General features: G+C 41.2%; 1 protein-coding gene across 6 annotated transcripts in view; it reads left to right on the top strand.

Moving 5' to 3' along the window:
- Window positions 1–21,553, top strand: part of TGFBRAP1 (transforming growth factor beta receptor associated protein 1) — a 68,086-nt gene that overhangs the window by 4,935 nt on the left and 41,598 nt on the right. For 2 of the 6 annotated variants that reach the window (XM_053588920.1, XM_053588919.1), the window contains 3 exons: window positions 2,564–2,764; window positions 14,818–14,941; window positions 15,254–15,957. In XM_053588920.1, coding sequence (XP_053444895.1) covers window positions 14,859–14,941; window positions 15,254–15,957 — 787 coding nt within the window. In that variant the 5' untranslated portion in view covers window positions 2,564–2,764; window positions 14,818–14,858. Of the gene's footprint in view, window positions 1–2,563; window positions 2,765–12,380; window positions 12,458–14,817; window positions 14,942–15,253; window positions 15,958–21,553 lie in introns of those variants that run through there. The other 4 variants (XM_053588922.1, XM_053588923.1, XM_053588921.1 and 1 more) reach the window with 3 other exon arrangements.

The raw sequence follows: 21,553 nt of genomic DNA, 5'->3' as shown, positions 1-21,553 counted from the left end.
CACCAGGTTTTCCACCAATATCTTTTTTCTCTTACACGATTTTTTTTTCTGATCCAGTTTCCTCGAATTGCATTTAGGTGTCACATGTCTTTGGCCTCAAATCTGTGGCAGTTCCTCAGTGTTTCCTGTTTTTTCATGACCTTAACGCTTTTGAAGCATGTCAGGGATTTTGTAGAATGTCTCTTGGTTTGGGTTTGTGTGGTGTCATGGTTTGGGTTAGGAGGTGTATTTTTGGCAAGAATACCACAGGTGACATACTGCGATGACTTTGTAACTTAACAACGCTGGGATGCATTACATGGCCTGTCCTCCCAATCCCCAAAGGCAGCAGGAGCAACTCTGATGCAGCAGCTCTGGGTCGTGAATGGCTCTGCTGTCCTCAGGAAATACACTGGCCTCCAAGTCCAGTAAGCAGTTCTCCTTCCCCAAAATGTCCTCATTCTTGATCATATTTCTGTTTTGTTTCCACAGGCTCCCATCCCCTAATTACCCTGTTATTACCTTGAGGACTTGGAGAGAATTTTTTTTTCTGGGAAAGCCAGCAAAAATTCGAAGCTTTCTTTTCATGAAAAAAAAAAAAATTTATGTGTGTGACCAGTGAGCCTTAAAGTCATGTGAAACATCATTTGACTTTTGGGTGGTCACTAAGATAATTCGTATTTTTCTTGATCTTGAGATGATGCCCATTGTAGTTATAATTAGTTAATTTCTATTACAAGAAGAGAGCATCAACCGATAAAACTACCAAAATGTGTCTTTTAGGTACGACTTAAAGTTCTGAGACACCAATATGGTTTTATTAAATGTTGCTTCTGTGGACTGACTGTGGTTGTCAGGAAGGCTGCTGAAGCCCCCATGGGAGTTGGAGGTATTGAGTGCTTTATTATATAGGAAAGGGCACCCGTAACATTTTATTTCGCTAATTGAGCACAAAGAGTGAATCGGAAGGTAGTTTGCAACAGGAGGGTTTCATTAGCAAAGTTTGCCTCTTCCCACCCAATATGAATTTTGAGGCTTGGTTCTTCATTCAATCAGTATGTCAGGAATGTAACATAGGACATGGAGGTTCCCAGGCACCCCCAAAAAGGAATTCAGTCTTATTACCTACCTGTCCTACTTGTTACCCATGACGTTAGTGGCCAGGAGAGGAAGGATGAGTGTGGGGTTGGTGCCTGTGCCAGGGAAGACAGGAGGTCAGAGTTTGCCCTGAGTCTCAGGGTGTGGCAGAGGGCAGACAAAGGGCAGCAGACCCCTCAGTAGCTGATGTCCACACTACTTCTGCTTTAGCAAGCTGGCAGAGCGCCAGCGTGCACCCCTGCCCCACTGAGGCCATCAGGTTAGCCACTGTCACTGGGGCCATGAGCAAACTGGCCTGTGTGTGTACTTCTAAGTCTTCCTGCCTTCAGCATCTCAGGACCAACCTCAGACAGCCCAGGGAGTAAGGCAAGGTGTTCTGCTGAATTGTACGTCAACTCTTTCCCACACCTTCCTCCTGGCCACCATGGTTTGCTCTCTGCTGTGTCCCCTGCAATTTAGCTTTTGCTCCTGATTAGATGGCACCAGCACCACAAGTAGTGGACACGGAGCTGCAAATCGTGATGCGTGTCAGGTCTTGTACTCACCAGCCCTCTACAGCTCCTAGGATGTATGGCAACTTTTGTTAATTCCCTTACGACTTAGCTTTTTGGAGCTAATATATGATGTGTAGTCATGAAGATACCTTTTAAGAAGTGTGTAGTTATACTATTCTGTTGTTATGCACATGTCACAGAGTGTGCTTAAACAAACGTAGATGGTACAGCCTACCACACATCTAGGCTGTATGGCATTGCTCGGAGACCACAAACCCGTAAAACATGTTATTGTACGAAATACTGTAGGCAATTTTCACACGATACTAGGTATTTGTATTGTCTGAGCATATTTGAACATAGAAAAGGTACAGTAAAAATGTGGCACAGGGGTGTCCAACCTGTGACCCATGGGCTGCATGCAGATTATTCAAGAACTGTTTTGCTTATCTGTGATGGCAGATATTGCAAAAAGTATGCACAGACCTTTGCTTTGGCTCATCAGCTTTTGTTAGTGTTTGTGTATTTAATGTGTGGCCCCAAACAACTCTTATTTTGTCAATGTGTGGCAGAACAGAAAAGGTTGTATACCCCTGAAGGATAACAGATAAGGTGCCCTCACTTCTGGAGGGCAATTAGCATGCATGGAGCTTGCAGGACAGGACTTGCTTTGGGTGAGTCAGCGAGTGAGTGCTGAGTGACTGTGAAGACCAAGGACGTTACTACACACAGATGTAGACTTTATACATACTGTGTACCTAAACTATACCAAATTTGTAAAAAAAATTTTCTTCAATAATAAATTAACCATAGCTTACCATAACTGTTTTTTTAATAAATTTTTAAAGTTTTCAAAACTTTTTGACTGCTTTGTGTGTAATAATACTTAAGACACAAACACATTGTACAGCTATATGAAGATATTTTTATTTCTTTATATCCTTAGTCTATAAGTCTTTTTCTATTTAAGTTTTTTCTATTTTTACTTTTAGATTTTTTTGTTAAACACTAAGACATGAACACATGCATTAGCCAAGGCCGGCACAAGGTCAGTCACCAGTGTCACTGCCTTCTGCCTCCACACCTGGTCCCCCTAGAAGGTCTTCGCTGGCACTAACAGGCCTGGAGCTGTCATCCCCTGTGATAACGGTGCCTCCTCCTGGATGCCTCCTGAAGGACCTGTTATATAACAGGTAACAGAATGTCATTCTTTGGTTCAAGAATAATTACTGAATTACTAATGAAGAGTTCATCCTCATAATTGTCACTTTGTCCTAGGGTTATTTTAGCAGAATATATTTATTATACATAAATACACTGCATTTATATATTTATTTATATTTATATATTTTTTTCTGGAAGTAGGAGTATACTCTAATGATTAAAAAGTGTGGTGTAATGTAGTCGTTTATCATCATTATCAAACATTATGTGCTGTACATAATTGTATGTGTTAGACTTTTATATGATGGCCATGCAGTGAATAATGCGCTGTTCTACAATATTACAATGGCTGTGACTTCACTAGGGCGTAGAAAGTTTTCAGCCTCGCTGTTGTCTTATGTGACCACCATTGTATATGTGTATGCCATCTGTTGTTTGGCCAAAATGTCATTATGCAGTGTGTGACACTATTCCATTTTCTCAAAGATTTTCCCCTGTAACAGGTACTGGTATCTGTCTACAGATTCAAGATCTTAGTAAATGTTTATCCATGTTAATAGAAAGGCTGCTTCTTAGGAAAAATTTTTTTTTCTATAAAAGGAAAGTTCTTTATTAAAATGGCAAAATAGAAACTTTAAGAAAGTCATTGTAGGTGGCGCCTGTGGCTAAAAGGAGTAGGGCGCTGGCCCCATATGCCGGAGGTGGCGGGTTCAAACCCAGCCCCAGCCAAAACAGCAAAAAAAAAAAAAAAAAAAAAAAGAGAGATTAAATTATGTTAAATTAAAAAAAAAAGTCATGTATTTATAGAAAAATTGTAACTCTCAGAAAAATGCCAGGAAAGAACTAATATTTATGCCTAAAGCTGGAATCCTTGTGATGAGCCAGTCAGTGGAGGGAGTGTGGGAGTCTGTGGGCGTCCTTTAGTTCTCCGACACCGTGCTGAGGCTGGCCTTGTCCCCCAAGACATTACAGCTTTATTAATGCATGTGTGGTGTGGTAGCTTATCAAACAAGCGATGGATATTATAGACTAATATGAATAGGTTAATAGAAGTTTGGATGAGGTTAGAATTTTAAGGACTTTGCATTTTAACTGAGTCTGAGGTTTATCTTTTAGGCGGGGCACAGCTGCCCCTGGGAGTAAAGAAGGTAATGACATGATATTTCAGGTGTGTGGTCCACATTCCTGCCCACCTTCAGGCATTGGCTTCACATCTGGCCTGCCTGGCTTTGGTTCAAATGCTAGAATGACCCTATGATCCCTATTTGCTTAGGGTGGATTGTCATAGACTAAAAAACAAACAATGTTAAACTTGGCAGAATTCACAAACATCATGTTTTTTGTTTCAAAACAAACAAACATTCTTACTGTAAAATGAGAAAATAGAAATCTAACTTTAGGTAGAGTGTGCTTTTCAATATTAGATGAAGAATTAATTTTTAGCTTGTTCATAGGAAAAGTGCCTTCTGTTGTAGGGTTGTAAGAAGCATTGGTAAGCTTTTGGAGGGTCTTTTTCTCCCCGGAAGTGATGAAGTTCTGGTACACAGCTGCATAGGGCTCTGAAGAGTTTGTTTTATTTAAACTTTGTGAACTAATTCTAAAATGTGAGATTTTTTTGCAGACACAAAGGACCTCAAGCTGATCTTAAAGTTGGCTCTTGTATTATGTACACATTGTTTGCACATAATAGGCCATTCTTGCAGATAACAGAATGTCGTTCTTTGGTTCAAGAATAATTACTGAATTACTAATAAAGAGTTTATCCTCATAAATGTCGCTTTGTCATAGGATTCTTTTAGTAGAATATATTTATTCTACGTAAATACACTACATTTATATATTTATTTATGTTTATGTATTTCTGTCTCAGATTAGGAGTTGTAAAAGTTTACATATTACATATGTGTTAAAGTCTTGTAGTGTTGAATCTGCAAGCCTCTTTCTGCGTCTAAATAAATAGTCTTATCTACTAAAAAAATTGCTCTTAATTCATGCTTAGTGTTTGCGCTTTGACTTTTTTTTTTACGAGGTTTAACCTTGGTGAGATTAGTGTAGAGGAAGTGAAAAGGAGAGTGAGGCAGTTAGTAAAACTAGTCTTGCAATGGTTGAAAAATAAAAGTGGAGATACTTGTGTGGCCCTGGAAGTTGAAGGAGATAAGAGGCCAGCCTGTTGGAAGCTGCCATTCCAGAAAGTACAGATGCCCCACAGGGCAGGGTCTTCACCCTCTTGAGCAGTGTGCTGCAGGCCAGCCTTCTCCTTCGTCTTCTAATATCTAGGGGATATTTATGAAAAGTAACTGGTAGGATGCACCCAAATCGGACTTAGATATTCTGAGAAATGGCCATTAAATATGGATACAAAGTAAATTAATTTAGATAAAAAGAAATATAACTAAATGACTTACTTGTGTGATAAATAGGTTTCCATGCAATGAAATTTTAAATGAGGACATGATGTTTGTGAATTCTGCGAAGTTTAAACTGAGATTTTTTCCCCCCTCTATTTCCAGGGTAAGTGGATGTGAGAAAATGAGTAGAATTTTATATATAAACATATATTTTAAAAAATTAATATTTAATACCTATAAAAGGATATTTATAAGAGGTAGAAAATAATAATAAAGCATGGCTCGGCGCTAGTGGCTCAAGTGGCTAACGCACCAGCTACATACACCTGAGCTGGTGGGTTCGAATCCAGCCTGGGCCTGCCAAACAATAATGATGGCTGCAACCAAAAAAATAGCTGGGCATTGTGGCAGGTGCAGGTAGTCCCAGCTGCTTGGGAGGCAGAGGCAGGAGAATCTCTTGAGCTCAGGAGTTTGAGGTTGCTGTGAACTATGATGTCATGGCACTCTACCCAGGGTGACAGCTTGACGCTCTGTCTCAAATACTACTACTACTACTACTACTACTACTACTACTACTAGTAATAATAATAAAACAGCATTAAGGTAAGAAATAAAACATTGTAGTACCTTAGCATATGCCCCTTCCCAGCCTCATCTTCCTAGGAGTTATATTTATCCTTCCTTTAAGACTCCCTTGCAATTCATCCTTGTAGGTAGCTGTAGTTCATTCTCTTGTGGAAGGTACTGGAAGTGTTCCCGTAGCTCAAAAAGGACGAACTTTCTTGCTTATGTTCTGGTGAACACAAAGTAAATTCCATAGGGTACACACCTAGAAGTAGAATCCTGGGCTTCCTCAGTCATGTCAGGGGCTTCCTAGATACTGCTGACATGTTTTTACCAGTTTAGAACCTTCCCCTGGCAGGGTAGAGCATTTTCATTGTACCATGTGTTTATGAGCACTCGATGTTACCAGATTTCAAACATTTTGTCAATTTAATGGATATCAAATGAATTCTCATTGTACTTATAATTTGCAAATTCCAGGTGATTAATCTGGTTTTCTTTTTACTAGACATTCATGTTTCCTCTTCAGGGAAAAGCCTGTGTGTGTATTTTGCCCACTCTTCTGTTAGATTATTGATTCTCCTGCTGTGGGCGTTCCCCAGTCATCCAGACGTCAGATGTGTGATATCAGTGTCTTTTCCCCAGACCCCCTGGCTTTTGCCTATCTATCTTTCTGCATTCTGTTTTTTTTTTTTTTAAGGCAAGAACAGAACATAATTTATTGAAGAAGAGAATGGTAAGTTTACAGAGAGAGAACAAGATACAGGCTTACAGAGCAAGATGTATTTGCCATAGAAGGCAAACAGGCCTCCATTGGCAGGGCCAATAGGCAGAGAGGCCTCTTTTCACATTCTTTTTTTTTTTTTTGAGACAGAGTCTCACTATGCCACCCTGGGTAGAGTGCTGTAACATCACAGCTCACAGCAACCTCAAACTCTTGGGCTTAAACGATTCTGTGCCTCAGCCTCCCAAGTAGCTGAGACTACAGGCACCTGCCACAATGCCCGGCTATTTTTGGTTGCAATTGTCATTGTTGTTTAGCAGGCCTGGGTCAGGCTCGACCCCTCCAGCTTTGGTGTATGTGGCTGGCGCCCTACTCACTGAGCTACAGGCACTGAGTCTCTTTTCACATTCTTTATGGCATCTTTTGAAGAACAGAAGTTAAGCATTTTAATGTGGAAGAATTTATCTTTTTTTCCTTGGGATTCGTGCTTTTTTAATAGCTTATTTTAGGAATTCTCCCCTACCCCAAGGTCATGAACATATTTTCTACATTTTCTTTTCAAAGTTCTAAGGTAAGGTTCTGCTTTCCATATTTAAGAATCTCAGTCACCTGCAATAATTTCAGTACATGGTGTAAGGCTGAAATCCAGTTTCTTTTATGCCCTCTCCATGGATATCCAAGACACTGTTTAGTGAGCACATATCTGTGCACAGTATACCGCGTGCACCCCACCATGTGCAGGGCTGCCCTGGCCAGGTTCCAAGTCTCCATGCACATATGGTCCAATGTTCTCTTGTTCTAGCCTCCTACCTGTCCCACACATTAACTTAATTATCATAGCTTTGTGTTGATATTATATCTTTTGTATTAAGCATCCTGACCATATCCTCTTCAGAAGTCTCTTGCTTTTTTGGTCTTTCTTTGCCCCCTGTGTTTTATTCAGAATGTGCTGATTGAGTTACATAGGCACTCCCCCATACCTGTTAGAAATTGTACTGGAATGGCATTTTTCCCCTCTAGGTCAGTTATGAGTCACTTTCTTTTTATTGTAAAATATAATTTCCTTATAATCAAATACATAAAACATTAAGTGCACCACTTAGTGGATTTTGAGAAATCCATATTCCTGCTTAACCAATACCTAAGACAAGATGTAGTCTATTTCTGTTCCCCAGAAAGTTCCCTGTGTCCCTTTCCACTTAGTCACGCCATCCTTTCCAAAGTAAATGCTGTTCTGATTTCTGTTGCTGTGGATTAGTGTTGCTTACTTTTGAAGTTCATATAAATGGAAATGCACAGCATGTGCATGCTTTTACTCAGTCTTTTTGAGAGTTATCCACCTGTATTACCTTTGTTGCCTTTATCAGTGGCTTATTCCTTTTTTATTTCTAAGCAGTATTGCATTGTATAAATTTACCATGATTAAATGGGTCCAAGTAAACAGGCAAAGCTGAACTGTTTCCTGCTTTGGGTTGTTAAGAATAAGGCTGCCATACATATCTTGTGCAAGTATTTTTGGGGCTATGAATACCTAAGAGAAATGGAAAGACTCCGCGTGGCATAACTAGATGCGTGTATACATATTTAACTTTATTTACAAACCTGCCAAACAAATGTCCAAAGTGAGAATGACATTTTATACTCCTTCCAAGAGAGTATGAGATTTCTAGTTGTTCTGTAATATATCCTCATTAACATTTGGTGGTGTTAGTCTTAATAAAAAGATGGTAGGCATTCTAGTAGTTGGGAAGTGATACATCATTGTGACTTAAAATAAACTTCTCTGGTGACTAATGATGGTGAGCATTTTTTCATGTTATTTGTTGTTTACACATACTCTTATTGGTCATTTAGCATCTTTTTGCCTTCTTAGTGATTAAATATAAATTGTCTATATGAGCTATTTGCCCATTTAAAAAAATGTTTGCCTTTTTATTATTGGTTTGTACTTTTTACACATTCTGGATATGTCATTAGCCACGTACATATATGTATTATAAATTTTTCTCTCAGTCGAGGCTTGTCCTATTTGTTTATCTTTGTATGGCTTAATTATTATAGCTTTATAACAATTTCTGAAATCATTTAGTATAGGTCTTTCAGTTTTGTCTTCATTTTCAAGATTTTTTTTTTTTTTTATTCTAGGTCCTTTGATTTCTTTTTTTTTTTTTTTGTAGAGACAGAGTCTCACCTTATTGCCCTCGGTAGAGTGCTGGGGTGTCACAGCTCACAGCAACCTCCAAATCCTTGGGCTTAGGCGATTCTCTTGACTCAGCCTCCCAAATAGCTGGGACTACAGGCGCCCACCACAACGCCCGGCTATTTTTTTGTTGCAGTTTGGCTGGGGCTGGGTTTGAACCCGCCACCCTCGGCATATGGGGCCGGCGCCCTACCCGCTGAGCCACAGGCTCCGCCCCGGTCCTTTGATTTCTAAACCTTACAACCAGCTTGCCAATTTCAGCAAAAAATCCTGCTGAGCTTATAATTTAGGTTTTCCTTCATGTCCGACATCAGATTAAAGTTTTTAACTGTTTATAGAAATAGAGATGACTTTGGTATTTTTTTTAAGTTAAACTATTTTAAATAGATTTTTCATGGGCTTCTATGTACAAGGTAACATCATCTATGAATAAGTACAATTTTATCTTTGTTTTTAACTCTTTATAACTATTCTTCTTTTCTTTATTTTATTGTCCTGGCAAAGGCTCCCCATACGGTGTGTTAATTTTCTAGTGTTGGAATAACAAAGTATTATGAACTGGGTGCCTTGGGCAAGAGAAACTTCTACTATTTCACAGTTCTGGAGGGTGGGAATCTGAGATCAGGGTTTCTCCGAGGGCTATGAGGGAGAATCTGTTCCTGCCTCTCTCCGAGTTTCTGGTCGTTTCAGGCTTTCCTTGACTTCTAGATCCCCAGCCTCTCCCTGTGTCTTTGGTGTGTTTTCTCTGTGTGTCTGTCTGCGGGTGCAGTTTCCCCCTTTTTATAAGGACACAGTCATATAGGATTAGGGCCCACCCTAATTTCCTCATCTTCATTTGGTCCTCCGTGGGGCCCTATGTCCACAGAAGGCTACATTCACAGGTACTGGGGTTTAGGCCACAGTGTGTTTCCAGGGGGTGTCTCATTTTAGCCCATAACAGATGGTAATAACAAGCATTCTTGTCTTGTTTTAAAGGGAATGATTTTAAAATTTTGCTGTTGGGATTTTTGTTTGCTTTAGATCGAAGGATAATACACTGTAAGTTTTTATCATGAAAGGATGTGAATTCTATTTAATGCTTTTTCTGCATCTATTGAAATAATAATAATTTGTTTAATTTATAAATGTGGTAAACTAAACTAACAAGATTTTATTCCCTTAAACCAATATTACATCTCAACATAGCCATATTGTATTTTTATTTTATTTATTTATTTGAGACAGAGTCTCAAGCTGTCATTCTGGATAGAGTGCTGTGGCGTCACAGCTCACAGCAACCTCAGACTCTTGGGCTAAAGCAATTCTCTTGCCTCAGCCTTCCATGCAGCTGGAACTACAGGTGCATACCGCAATGCCAGGCTATTTTATTTTTTTGTTGTAGTTGCCATTGTTGTTTTAGGTGGCCCAGGCCGGGTTCGAACCTGCCAGCCTCGGTGTATGTGGCCTGTGCCCTCCACACTGAGCCACGGGCACCATATTATATTTTTAAACATATATTGGTTGATTCAGTGTGCTAATACAGTAGAACCTCCATAGCTGACCACCTCTGTACATTGACCTAATTTTCATGTACCATAGGTCCGTATCAGTACAGTAGGCTTAGTTCCTTATGTTGACCACCTCCATATACATGTTGACCAGATCTATGGTTTTCCTTTTTTTCTGTATCCTTATCTGATTTAAATATCAAAATTATACTTTATACTGGCTTCATAACATAAAGTAAGGTAGGTTCCCTCTTTTCTTTTTAATTCTTAGGAACATTTATTGTGTGAAATTGGAATTATGTGATCCCCAAATGTTTAGTAGGATCTGCTAGGAGAACCACCTGGATGCGGTGCCTGCCCTGTGGGACAGTGTCCATGAGCACTTAGGGCTCTGTATGGCTCATATGCTCATCCAGAGCCGCTGTGTGCTGTGGGGGCCCATAGAAGACTACGTGCTTCTATGTGTAACAGGTCTTCAAGTAAAGAACACAAACTTCTTGAAACAGGTAGTATCATAGTCTGTTGTGTCCAGTCCCTGTATAGCCAGAAAGAATGGAATTGTTTTTGATTTGAGGTTCAGGAAATTTACTGAGGAATCTACGGGAAGATGCCAAAAATGACAAGTTCTTTTCACAGTGGCCACAGGGCCAGGAGCCGTGGGTGTCTCACGCCCATAATCCTAGCACTTTGGGAGGCCAAGGCGGGTGCCGGAGCTTAGGAGTTTGAGACCAGCCTAAGCAAGAGCAAGACCCCATCTCTACTAAAAAAAAAGAAAAAGAAAAAACTAGCTGGGCATTGTGGCAGGTGCCTATAGTCCCAGGTACTCAGGAGACTGAGGCAAGAGGATCTCTCAAACCTAGGAGTTTGAGGTTGCAGTGAGCTATGAGGCCAGGGCACTCTACCCACGGTGACTCTGTCTTAAAAAAAAAAAAGGATTAGTATTTTATACTAATATTTGAAAATGATAGCATTTTCGAAGACACTGACTTTGATTCTCGTTATGTACAGCAGCAGGATGTTTAAAATGACAATGTGTGTATTTTTCATTTGATAGTAAATCATTACTAGAGTTTTTATTTTTGGCCTTTTGCACCTATTGCTTTTTACTGTTACTTGTTTACTTTTCTAGTTGTATTTCCTTAGCAAGACTGGGAGACTTTTGGGAAATGGGACCATATAATTTATTTTATTTTATTGTACCCTGAGAAGTGCTTGCTGCATGTGTAATATTTATTTAAATATGGTCCTGGAATATGCTGCCATTTTTCATTCTCTTCTGTCACTAGGTATTTATTTTGAAATTTTGAGAAAACAATAAAATGTCAGTCTTTTAGCTGGACATGGTGGCACATCCCAGTAGTCGCAGCTACTTGGGAGGCTGAGACAGGGGCATCCCTTGAGTCCAGAAGTTCAAGGCTGTAGTGAGCTATAATCACTCCAGTACACTCTAGTCTGAGCAATAGCGCAAGACTGTGTCTCTAAAAAACAAAGTTGATCTTTTAAACTATCAACATGTTTTTAAGGTGAAATGCTAACACAAAGTTTTAGTTTTAGATCAGTTTGATCATATAGTAAAAGTATAATTGTACACCTGAGAGAAACTTTTTTTTTTTTGTAGAGACAGAGTCTCACTGTACCGCCCTCTGGTAGAGTGCCATGATGTCACATGGCTCACAGCAACCTCCAGCTCTTGGGCTTAGGCGATTCTCTTGCCTCAGCCTCCCAAGCAGCTGGGACTACAGGCGCCCGCCACAACGCCTGGCCATTTTTTTGTTGCAGTTTGGCCAGGGATGGGTTTGAACCCGCCACCCTTGGTATATGGGGCCAGTGCCCTACTCACTGAGCCACAGGTGCCACCCGAGAAACTTTTTATTACTGTATTGCTTTCTCTCTGATCCAAACCTGGGTTAGTTGGATATAATGAAAATGCAGAGGTGTGGCCTACAGTATCTTTTTATGGTTCATATTTTATCTGTATAAATATATTATTGAACTAGATCGTGGAGAGAATTTTCCCACTGCTTAAAAGAATGAGTAAAGTTTTTAAATGCTAGTATATCATGTGGTCAGCTTTCCTTTACCTCCACATAATTCTGCTTTACCGTTTAATTTTATTATCATTACTGTTATTTTAGAGACCGGCTCTCACTTTGTTGTTCAGGCTTAGACTACAGTGGTATGCTCATAGTGCACTATAACCTCAAATTCCCGGGCTCAAGCAATCCTCCTGCCTCACCTCCCGAATGGCTGGGACACAGGTGTGTGCCACCCATGTGTGGCTAATTTCTTTTTTATTTTTTTAGAAATGGGATCTCTTTATGTTGGCCTGGCTGGTCTCAAACTCCTTGACTACAAGTGATCCTCCCACCTGAGCCTTCCAAAGTGCTGGGATTATAGGGGTGAGCCACTGCACCCAGTTTCATTTAATTTTTAAAACAGATATTTAATTTAAAGACCTTGTAGGAAGTTTAACTTTAACAAGGCTTGAATATCTAACTATAGTTATCAGATAATAAAACAATACTGCATTTCCTTTTAAATATTATAGAGTTGTGACCTTTTAATAAACCACATGCTTTTCTTACAAGTCCCTCTTGGCTCCTCTTCTCTGCCCAGCCAAGGACTTAGACTAACTATGGTGTTTGATTCTTTCTATAATATTCTTTACCACAACATGTTTGGCATAGAGATATGCTAACTAAAGGTAGAGGCTAGAATTACGGACAATATGCTCTTAAGAATTTATATAAGAGTTTGATTGTAGGTGCCCAAAGTTTGTCTATTCCTTCCACCAATGGAGAGACACAATTTATATTTTAAAGAGCAGAATAATTTTTCCTGCCATTTAAAAGACAGCCCTGATTGATCAATCAATGAAGAAAAAAGTGTTATATTTTTCTATTACTTTAATTTCACTAACTTAGATGTCTTTAAGTCTATATTTCACATATCTGCATTTTATTTATTAGCATTTAAATGGAGGAAAAAATATTGTCTAGGTGTGTTTGAGTGATTATGATCGTCAGGATAGATAGATGATGCTGTTAAAGAATTATTTGTGCCAGAGACCATTTGTGGAAGCCTCCTAGGGGCCGTCACCGCTTTCCCAGGGATTTGGGAAGTTCCTGAGCCCCAAGATAGGTGGGCATGATTCCTTCTGGTGGAGTCTTTGGAGCCTTCTTCCTTACTCTCCCTAGTTTTTCCATAGTTTCTGCTAAGATGAGCCCTGGTAACTGAGAGTAGAGATGCCTGGGGATGGGAGCAGTGCATAAGAGCATGTTCTGCCCAGCACTGTCATGCAGAGGACGTGATCAGGTTGCCCCTATCTGAGGACAGAAGACATGCGCAGCTTGGGAAGGGAACAACTGCAGTAGTACCGGGAGGGAGAAAGGATGGGAGGGAATCCCAGCGTTAATAATGAGATCAGATGCTTGTATTGAGTGCTGTGTGCAAAATGCTAAATAGTAAGCATTTTACAGGAGCCTATTTACCCACTCCTCAAACCATCTATGAATTAGGTGTCGTTATTATGCAGAGGACATTAGATATAATATAGATGAAGACACTAAGGCTGGAAAAAAGCAAGTATCTTAGTTTGTTTGGGCTGCTATAACAAACTACCATAAACTAGGTAATTTACAAACAATAGGAACGGATTGCTCACAGTCCTAGAGGCTGGAAAGTGATAGCAACTCGGCAGGTTTAGTACCTGGTGAGGGCTCATCCTCTTAGAGCTTTCCACCTGCCTCCTCCCATGGTGGAAGGGGTCAAGGAGCTCCCTTGGGCCTCTTTGATAAGGCACTCATCCCATCCATGAGGGCTCTACCCCCATAGCCCAGGTACCTCCCAATGCCCTACCTTCCTGCACCACCATCCTGGGGATTAAATTTCAACACATAATTTTAGGGGAGACACAAATGTTCTGACGATAGCTCCAGGTAATTTTGCTCAAGTGATGGGAAAAGACAGGTGGGACTAATATGTCCTCATCCCCAGACCTGGGGTACCTTCCTGCCTGGGGGCTGGAGTCTTCCCATTGCCCCACTATAAAGGGGTGTATGAGAAACTGTAGAGTTCTAAAATCTTTTGAATTAAAAGGCACTGGAGAGGTTATCTGATCCTTCCCCTTCTCTAATGCATGAATCTTTCTCAAATATTTCTGAGAGGTCTTCCTGCCTTTTCTGGAATGCCTCAAAAGATTAAGGAATTTAACCTCTCATGACACAACCCCGTTCCATTTTTGCATAGCTTGCAGTGAGGGGAAGGCTTTCTGTTGCAGGCCAGCCAGTGTGTCCCTGTGACTCCCATCATCCTCCGCAGTCCTCTCCCCAGCTCCTGTCACAGCGTCTGTGCCTGTGATTCTGCCTCCAGGTCCTGAGCAGTCAGGAGAGGCTGTCTGCCTGGTCTGCTGCCTCTGAATGGAGTGGGAAACCAGAGTGCTCCTTAGAGGCAGGGTCAGAAGTCAGGGTTCCTATCTAACAAATCTACCAAATGGTTCTCCTGGCACCTGAAAGACTCAGGAGATCTGAGATGCACCTTTGCTACTTGACATGAGCCATATTTATTCTGGATCTGGGGCCAACACACATGTCCTGCTGGGGAGAATACCAAGGAATTCAAGACATGGTTCCTGCCTTAGTGTTTCTGGCAGGATTCTATAGTTGTGTCCTGCCATTGACTTGAACGCATGTTCAGAAAGCTGTAGATACTCGAGAACATTAATGAGGGTTGTTTCTGCCCATTTTTTTTTTTTTTGCAGTTTTTGGCCAGGGCTGGGTTTGAACACACCACCTCTGATACATGGGGCTGGCGCCCTACTCCTTGAGCCACAAGCGCCACCCGTTTCTGCCCTTTTCTGAAACTCTTTGTTATGTTGTCTGTGGGTGAGTCTCCAGGGAAGTGTGAGGAAGCTCCAGGGAAGTATGGAAAGGAGCATGATGGTGTGATCACCAGCACATGCGTGTGTGCATGCCTGTGTGTGTGTATATTTGTGTGTACATGTGTGATTTTCTGCTTAGGTCTCCCAGTTGTCTAATCGGGGAGGACAATGGAGAAATCTTTTCCATTTATTTTTAACAGTGTCTAATGCTTTTCTGTAGTGGAGATGATACGTGAGTCAGCATGTCTTTATTACAGTCTGACGTGTTTCTCCTTGTTCCTCTAAAATTAATTTTATTTCATCTGTCTCTTCCCAGAAATCACCCAGTAGACATGATGAACATCAAGGCCTTCACGCTGGTCTGTGCCGTGGAGCGGGAGCTGCTGGTGGCCGGCAAGGAGTGTGTCAGCATAGAGTGCGTGGAGTGCTGCGGCAGGGACCTGTACGTGGGCACCAACGACGGCTTCATCTACCACTTTCTGCTGGAGGAGAAGCCTGTGCCCACTGGGACTGCCACGTTCACGGCCACCAAGCAGCTGCACAGACACCTGGGTTTCAAGAAGCCCGTGAATGAGCTGCGGGCGGCCTCGGCTCTCAACAGGCTGCTGGTGCTGTGTGACAACTCCATCACCCTGGCCAACATGCTGAGCCTGGAGCCCGTCCCCTCAGGGGCCCGCATCAAAGGAGCATCCACCTTCACTCTGAACGAGAACCCCGTGAGCGGGGACCCGTTCTGCGTGGAGGTTTGCATTATTCCTGTTAAACGCAGAACCATCCAGATGTTTCTGGTGTATGAGGATCGGGTGCAGATCGTCAAGGAGGTGTCAACACCAGAGCAGCCCTTCGCTGTGGCTGTGGACGGACACTTCCTGTGCCTGGCCCTGTCCACTCAGTACATCATCCTGAACTACAGCTCGGGTGTCTCCCAGGACCTGTTTCCCTACTGCAGTGAGGAGAAGCGGCCCATCGTCAAGAGGATAGGGAGGCAGGAGTTTCTGCTGGCAGGCCCCGGGGGGCTGGGTAAGGAGGCTGGCTGTGGGACACCACCCTTCCAGGCGATCTCTGTGAATGCCCAGCCTAGAGCCTGGGATTGTAGCTGTGCTGGAAGCACTCCTGGGGAGTGCATTAGCAGCATGTGCTAGCATCCCCTTTGGTTGTTCTGTGAACACAGGGTTAGTGATAAGTCATTTTATTCATGTTAAAAGTGGAGCTTGAAGGTGGCTCTAGTGAGAAAATTCTTTTTCCTTTGTCTGACTTTGCCCAGGCTAGAGTGCTATGGCATCATCATAACTCACAGCAACCTCAAACTCCTGGACTCAAGCAATCCTCCTGCCTCAGCCTCCCCAGTAGCTGGGACTACAGGCATATAGCCACCACAGCTTACAGCTAGTTTTTTCTATTTTAGTGGAGACAGGGTCTCACTCTTCTTTAGGCTGGTCCCAACTTCTGAGCTCCAGGGATCCTCCCGTCTTAGCCTCCCAGAGTGCTAGAATTATAGGTATGAGCCACCACGCCCAGCTGGGAAAATTTTTTTAAATAAATAACTTTAGAAGTAAAACTCCTTAAAGCTTCCTTATAAGATTTTTCCCATCTGGGTGAGTTTTTCATTTGATAGTTTTTGCTCTTCATTCTAAGAAGGAGTTGAGTATTTCTAGATGGGGAGCCTTCAGTGTTATATCCATAATTTTGTTTTTTATTTCCTGTCATTCCATCCCACCAAAAAGTGTTTAGTAGCCTTCTCCTTGAAAAAGGGGGCTTTGGCTGTTTTTGTACAGCTTTCACTAGTACTGCCTTATCGAAATGAAGAATCAGAGCTATTAACATTAGTGATGTCACCTGGGGGTATTTTCTTTCAGGCACGGGTGGCTCATGCTGGAATCAGTGCACACGTTTATGTTACTGGGGTCCATTTTAACACTGGTGTATTTTAACCTTAGAGAGTTTTTGCATAGACAGCTCATTTCATAATGATGAGTATAAACACGTTTTCTCATGATAAAAAAATTCAGATCATGGACTAGTTAATGTACACTTCGTAATTTTTACTTTGTTAAAAAAAAAAAAAAAAAGACCTTATTTTTTGGAACAGTTTTTAGGTTCAGAGCAAAATTGAAGGGAAAGTGCAGAGAGTTTCTATAGACACTTTGCCCACCCCATTCCCCAGGACAGTGGTGCCTTGGTCACAGTTGATGGGGCTACGTTGGCACATCACTGTCACCCACAGTCTATAGTTTATTCCATTATGGCATCGCACAGAGCGGTTTCACTGCCCTAAACATCCCCCATTCTCTACGTGTTCATTATTCCTCCCCACAGCCCCCGATCTTTGTGCCATCACTGTAGTTTGTTGTTTTTTTGTAGAGACAGAGTCTCACTATGTCACCCTCAGTACAGTGCAGTGGCGTCACAGCTCACAGCAACCTCAAAGTCTTAGGCTTAAGTGATTCTCTTGCCTCAGCCTCCCAAGTAGCTGGGACTACAGGCCCCTGCCACAATGCCCAGGTATTTTTTTATTGTAGTTGTCATTGTTGTTTAGCAGGCCTAGGCTGGGTTCGAACCCTCCAGCCCTGGTATATGTGGCCAGCACCCTAGCCACTGAGCTATGGGCGCTGAGCCATCATTTTTGCGTTTTCCAGAATGTCGTGCAGTAAGAATCACAGGGCTTGTGACCTTATTGTATTGGCTTCTTTTACTTAGTCATTTGCATGTAAGTTTCCTCTGGTCTTTTCATGGCTTGATAGCACAGATTTTTACTTTTCAAAGAAAAAATTCTTACTCTAGTCACCTTTTCTGCAAAAAAATGAAGAATTTTTTATTATTTTCTATGGTTTTTTATGGGATTTTTTTTTTGTTATGGAAAACATACATAAACAACATTCCTAGGAACGAGAAAAGCATAAAGAACCTGCTGCTGGCCATCAGCCAGTGTCAGGCATTGTCATTTTGTTTAAATACCATTCATTCCCTGTGGTCGATCATTTTGAAGCAAATGCCAGCCATTATAGAATTTCTTCTGCAGATATTTTAATATTTGTTTCTAAGTTACACTTAAGAAAATCGCAATACTCTGCTCGGGAGGCTGAGTCAGGAGAATCGCCTGGGCCCTGGAGTTGGAGGTTGCTGTGAGCTGTGTGACGCCACGGCACTCTACCAAGGGCGATAAGGTGAGACTCTGTCTCTACAAAAAAAAAAAAAAAGAAAGAAAATCGCAATACTATTACATACCTAAAAGAATTGACAGTAATTCCTTAATATTACCATGTGTATCTAGACATGTCATTTCTCCGTTGTATGTACTAGAGAGATATAAGCATAGATACACTTCTGTTGACGTGTTTGTATGTTTATTTTTCAGTTTGTTTGAATCAGTTCCAAATAAGGCCTGTAAATCGCAATTGGTTGATCTGTTAAATTTAATTTATCTTTAGGTTCCCCTACCTTCTTATTTTTATTTTTTATTTTTTTTGCAGTTTTTGGCGGGAGCTGGGTTTGAACCCGCCACCTTCGGCATATGGGGCCAGCGCCCTACCCCTTTGAGCCACAGGCACTGCCCCCCACTTACTTATTTTTAAAAAATTTTATCCCTAAAGGAATTAGGTGATTTTTTTTTTTTTTTTGCACAGCTTCCCACAGTCTGGATTTTGGTGATTTCATCCCAGAGTATTTTTTATTATGCTACTCTAACCTCTGTATTTCCTGAAAATGGGTAATTAGGAGATCAAAGATTTTTTTTTTTATTTGCCCATTTTGCGGGGAGGCAAGACTGTGTCACAGTGATGGGTTCGTCTGTCAGGGGATGCATACCGCCTTTTCATCTCTCTTTAATAGCTGGTGATGACGTTACCCGTATCTATTCAGTCTTAGGGGCTGCCAAAGGGTGATGCTTCTGTTTCTGTCCATTCCTTCTTTAGCTCTAATCCAAAAATCCAAAATGCTCCAAAGTCTGCAACTTTTTGAGCATTGTCATGTTATCATACCTAGAAAATTCCCCACATAAGTATTTGACACAAAGTTTTTCTTCACGCACAAAGTTATTAAAAAGGCATAAAATTATCTTCAGGCTATGTGAGTAAGATATATATAAGACATAAATGAATTTCATGTTTATACTTGGGTCCTGTCTCAGGATATCTCATTGAGTATATGTAAATATTCAAAAATCCACAATCTGAAACACTTCTGATCCCAAGCATTTGAGGTACGGATACTCCACCTATATCAGGAATGGTTCTTTGCAGTGAAACTTTTCATTAACTAGTATAGTTGGTTATCCCTTAAGTATGTTGTATCAAGAGGCAAGATGAGGCAGTTTTTCTTTTTCTTTCTTTCTTTTTTTTTTGAGATAGAATCTTACTCTGTCACCCTGGTTAGAGTGCTGTGGCATCATAGCTTACAGCAGCCTCAAACTCTTGGGCTCCAGCAATCCTCTTTCTGCAGCCTCTCGAGGAGCTGGGACCACAGGTGCCTGCCACCACGCCCAGGTATTCCTTAGATACCAACCTGTATCTGTTGCATAGGTTTCTATTTTTAGTAGAGACCCAGTCCTGCTCTTGTTCAGGCTGATCTCAAACTCCTGAGCTTATCAGGGGTCCTCAAACTACGGCACGCGGGCCACATGCGGTGGTGTGATTGTATTTATTCCCATTTTGTTTTTTTTACTTCAAAATAAGGTACGTGCAGTGTGCATAGAAATTTGTTCATAGTTTTTTTTAAAACTATAGTCTGGTCCTCCAACAGTCTGAGGGATAGTGAACTGACCCCCTATTTAAAAAGTTTGAGGACCCCTGGAGATAGTCTATCCACCTCGGCCTCTCAAAGTGTTAGGTTTACAGGCTTGAGCCACTGTGCCTGGTAAGGCAGTTTTTCAATAAGGGGAGACCTTCAGTCTTTCAGAGACAACTTTCTAAAAAGCATCATTATGAACTCACAAATGTGGTTGGCTTCCTCCCTGTCTCGTGGAGGTTCTTTCAGGTGGACTCGGAAGTTTCTCTGACATGTCCCTAGGAATCTGTTACTGGCTTGGCTGCTGTCAGGTTCCCAGCTCACCTTGTGCATTTTCTGCCCTGGGTCTGGTTTCAGCCACGCCTTCCTAGAACCCTGATGTTTGCAGACCACAGCCTAGGGGCTATAGGTGCCTGTTTTCTATTGTTTCTAGGCCTTTGCCATAGGCAGTGCTGGAAAGTATGTCTTTTTTTAAAGCTACTCTGCAGCAAGGTCATCTTGATAGAACCAGTCCATCAGCATACCTTTCAACCACACTGAAAATCTTACTTCTCTACCACCCAACATCATTCTTCCTTTGATTCATCCCACAGTATGGAGAACAGAAAAAGAAAACCAAAACTCCTTTTCCCACAATGTAATTACTGGAAAAAGTTGGATGGTTTGTGGTTCTTTTTGTCCTGTGGGTATTAGGGATATACAGTCAAATTACTCTGTTTTTAAGTCACTTGGAATAGTTCCTCTCAGTGTGGTCATGCCACCAACTGGGTGTACGGTCAGATTGGTTTTATTTTACTTTCAATTTTTGGAAATTGCTTTAGTTTATTTTTTATGACATAAATATTTATAAGGTTCCAAGGCAGATAGGTAAGCAAGCTAGAATAAAAGAGGTTTGGTTTACCTCCTGCTTCACCCTTCCCACAGGTAAACTTTATTTTTATGGTTTATTCTTTCATTTTTAAATAAAACATATTAACAAATGATGCAAACATTTGTATCTCCCTCCTTTTTGGCTGTATGGTAGGGTACTTTTCTTTACACTGGTTTTTTAATTTAATATATTATGGGGATTGCTTCGTGGTGTAACCGAGGTCTTCCTTCATTTTTAAAGCTCCGTGCTACTCTAAGGTGTGGAGATAAACATAGTTCGTTCCACCTGAGGGTTGGCATTCGGGATTTTTCTCGTCTTGGGCTATGAGTGGGGACTCACCGTTGTGTGCATGTGTTTTCAGTGTATCAGTGAGAAAGATTTCCAGAGGCGAGATTGCCAAGTCAGTGTGTAAATGCAGGGTTACCACATTCCTCTCCATAAAGGTTGCACCATTTTGTTTCTCTCCAGTGACATGTGACAGTGCCTGTGTCACCTCAGCTTTGCCCACAGAGCATGTTGTCCCAACTTGTGTGGTTTTGACAGCCTGTAACTTGTGTAGTTTCTCAAAACTACTTGAGAAATGGTTTGCCAATGTAGTTTTAATTCGCATTTCCATTATGCACAGGTTGAACGTTTTTCATAGGTTTAAGAGTCATTTGTGTTTCTTTGATGGGGATTATCTATTCTTTAGCCTTTTTAAAAGTATTCCTTAGATACCAGCCTGTATCTGTTACATAGGTTTCACGTATTTATTTCCAGTTTTCACCAGACAAAAGGTTTTCTGGATATTTCTATGTAATCAAGTATATCAGCCTTTTAAGTTATTGCTTCTTGATTTTTGAGTTGCAGTTAGGAGCTGTTCCCCCATCTTCTGCGTTAATGACAGAATCATCTGTGTTTTCTGCTTGTATTTGCATGATTAACATGTCTTTCTTTCTTTTTTTTTTTTTTTTCTTTTTGAGACAGAGTCTCACTATGTCACCCTCGGTAGAGTGCTGTGGTGTCACAGCTCACAGCAACGTC

The sequence above is a fragment of the Nycticebus coucang genome, chromosome 4, assembly GCF_027406575.1.
Source record: "Nycticebus coucang isolate mNycCou1 chromosome 4, mNycCou1.pri, whole genome shotgun sequence".
NCBI lineage: Eukaryota > Metazoa > Chordata > Mammalia > Primates > Lorisidae > Nycticebus > Nycticebus coucang.
Note: the sequence above shows the minus strand (reverse complement) of the source record. Positions and strands in the feature narration are given on the sequence as shown.